This window comes from Galendromus occidentalis, unplaced genomic scaffold, assembly GCF_000255335.2.
Source record: "Galendromus occidentalis unplaced genomic scaffold, Mocc_1.1 scf7180000075640, whole genome shotgun sequence".
In the NCBI taxonomy this organism is placed as follows: domain Eukaryota; kingdom Metazoa; phylum Arthropoda; class Arachnida; order Mesostigmata; family Phytoseiidae; genus Galendromus; species Galendromus occidentalis.
In genome coordinates, this window is record NW_003803630.1 from 2,515 (window position 1) to 5,136 (window position 2,622).

Below are 2,622 nucleotides of genomic sequence, written 5' to 3' on the forward strand. Positions count from 1 at the left end.
GCGGAGACGGAGCCGCCCGGCTCAGGGTAGAACTCACGCGCAGGGCCTCAGAATGCATCTGGACTCATCCATACGTAGGCTCAGGTCAGTCCGATGACGAATCAGGCCTCAGTAGATTCATCGAGCCCAATGAGCTCTACAAGATACCGATGTGTGGCTTCGCTCCTCTTCCACTTCAATGAGGAATATACGGAATATGATCTGTCTAGATCCTCACGGACCAGGGATTCAAGAGTGGAGACGATTCTAAGACTTGAGGCGACATTCATTCAGACACGCTGAGAAACACACGAAGCGAGATCTTCAATTCGCAAATGACCGACATAATGTTTGGAATAGTTGCTCCTTCAATTGGTAATCGAGGATGAAAGGATGACTCTGATTGGAGTTTTTCAGCTGCGACAGGAGTCTGGTGCAAACCTGCAACAGGAACAGCGATTATACCCCCTCGGAGAAAACTGATACTCAATCCTATGCTCACGAAAGCCGGGAATATTCCTTGCCTCGGAGCTCTTTCCGAGGAACTGAGAAACGACAACTTGATTGATGACCGTCTCGAGATGATTCGGATCCTTCTCCAATGATTCAGCCAGGACAGAGTCAGCTTCTTCGAATTTTCCTGTGGAGTCGATTTGTTCGTGATTCTCCGAGACTCTGTCAATTCATCGGATTCGGAAGGCAACCGTCATCAAAGCCGGTGTGGGTCTTTCCTCTCACCTTGAGCGATTAGAACACTAGCGAGACCAACGGACAAAAGTGGAGTTTTGGTATTCTTCTCTGCCATTTCCGTGAATATGTAAAATGCCTCCTCGAGATTATCGCCGCCTAGAGCTAAATACAGCAAGCCCGAGCACAACTGGGTCAGTGATGCATCTTCGTCCTTCGCCACCATTCTGTAGTAGAGATAAAATTGGATCAGGATGTACGAAGTGAGCTCTCATTCTCTCCGCGAAGCTCAGCGATGACAGCCACGGAAACAAGTATTTTCAGCATAAAAGCGAAAGATTCTAGAGACTCTCACCGCTTCATTTCATTTGTGGCTAAATCCAGTCGATCAGAGTGAACGTAGCATTGGAGCGAAAGCGCCATCGCCTCCAAGATGTCACAGTTATACAAGACCTGTGTAGTGGATATTCAGTCACTCTCGAGGAAAATCCAGCTGATCATCTACCAAAAGCCTCGAAAACCACACTTTTGAACAAATGGAATAAGCAACCGTGAATTTCGGCATTCGGGAAAGCCGCGATGAAAGCGTTGAAGACAGCCATCTCGAAATCCATGGCGATCGAAGCTGGGTTCAGCGACGGGAAGGCTCCCATGACGAGATCGATCATGCGGCGGTACGAGTTTTCCGATTAGTTTGGAAGGAGGGCGTAGCAGAGCGGAATTGCATACCCTCCACGGTCAGCCAAAATGACGAAAACCTGCGCGAATTGATCCGGGGCTAAACTAACAGTCCCGTCAACGTAGAGTCTCTGCACATAGCCAACCCAGCTAGACGCTGTTCCTCGGCCGAAAACCAGATGCGGTCCTCGTCCCGGTGCCCGAATCGTCGAGGAGAAATCGTTCTGAGCTCCCTGACTCGCATTCGTACGTAGTGTAGGCCTCGGGCAAGACTATCGAGGCTCGGTCATTGGGGACACGCCGGCGCTTGAGAATCTTGGCCTCGCAGCCTTTCGATTCTCCTCTTTATAGATTCGTGTTTCGGGAGGCATCCCTGACCTGCGACTGTCAAACCCGCCGTGAAACTATTGAGCAGCTGGGCGGGAGCTTCTTGCGTTGTGAGTGCACGACGCCTGAGTCCGGAGTTACTCGCAACCACCTCTACAAAGGCTGCATCAGCTGCATCACTGTGCTCCCCGATCGCTTTGACAATTTCGTCGGTTCCTGCAGCGGTGTGCAACCGAGCTTTGCACTTATCCTTGAACTCGCAGCGCCAGAATTGCACAGTGCCCGACGAGTTCTTCCTATCCTGAGTATACATGTGTCCCAGGTAGGCGAGCTTACGCTTCCCGCGTCCTGTTTCGATGATCCTCGGGGTCTCGAAGTTCGACTGAGAGTCCATCGCTAATTGTGAACGGGGAAGACCTCAGATCTCGAGAGATAAGGGTAGAAGGTAGACCAAGTCGGGAAGAGAAGACTCGAGTTGCCGTTGTTCGGATTCGACTCATGTTTATTTCTGCGAGGTTTGCAGCGAAAAGTAAACCGTGAAATTCGACTTCAATCTGACGATTCCGTCGCTAAACCATCGTTAATTTTTCTCAACCGTGATATGTTTCCTCTTCGATCGCTAAGCGACCGGATCCTTTCTATCCAGCGCTCCGGATCTACCTTTGCGCCGAATCATCTTTCGCGCCGAATCATCCTTTGCGTCGAATCGTCTCGCGCCGAGGGGGGCGATGGCTCTCTGGGCCCCCCTGTATATACGCCACTGACGTCAGCCAAATACACCGACTTCAAGAGTTGTGACTTCCTCCGCTCGCAGAAGCGCGAACGCACTGCCTAATGTCCACGCGATGCGGAGCGGTCACGGCGGCTGGTCATATATACATATATATACATTGTTTTGATGTCAAGTATTTTTACGTACACAAGCGATGCATGAGGACCATGCCGATGACG

At 50.8% G+C, this 2,622-nt stretch overlaps 1 protein-coding gene across 1 annotated transcript; it reads right to left on the reverse strand.

The window, feature by feature from the left end:
* Positions 1–303: 303 nt before the first annotated feature.
* On the reverse strand, positions 304–1,334 carry LOC100901519 (coatomer subunit epsilon-like). The gene is made up of 5 exons (XM_003737907.1): positions 1,188–1,334; positions 1,022–1,119; positions 718–893; positions 504–619; positions 304–420 (listed from the first exon to the last, which is right to left on the reverse strand). Exons 1-5 carry the CDS (start codon positions 1,332–1,334, stop codon positions 304–306), a joined length of 654 nt encoding a protein of 217 aa, XP_003737955.1.
* Positions 1,335–2,622: the final 1,288 nt, after the last annotated feature.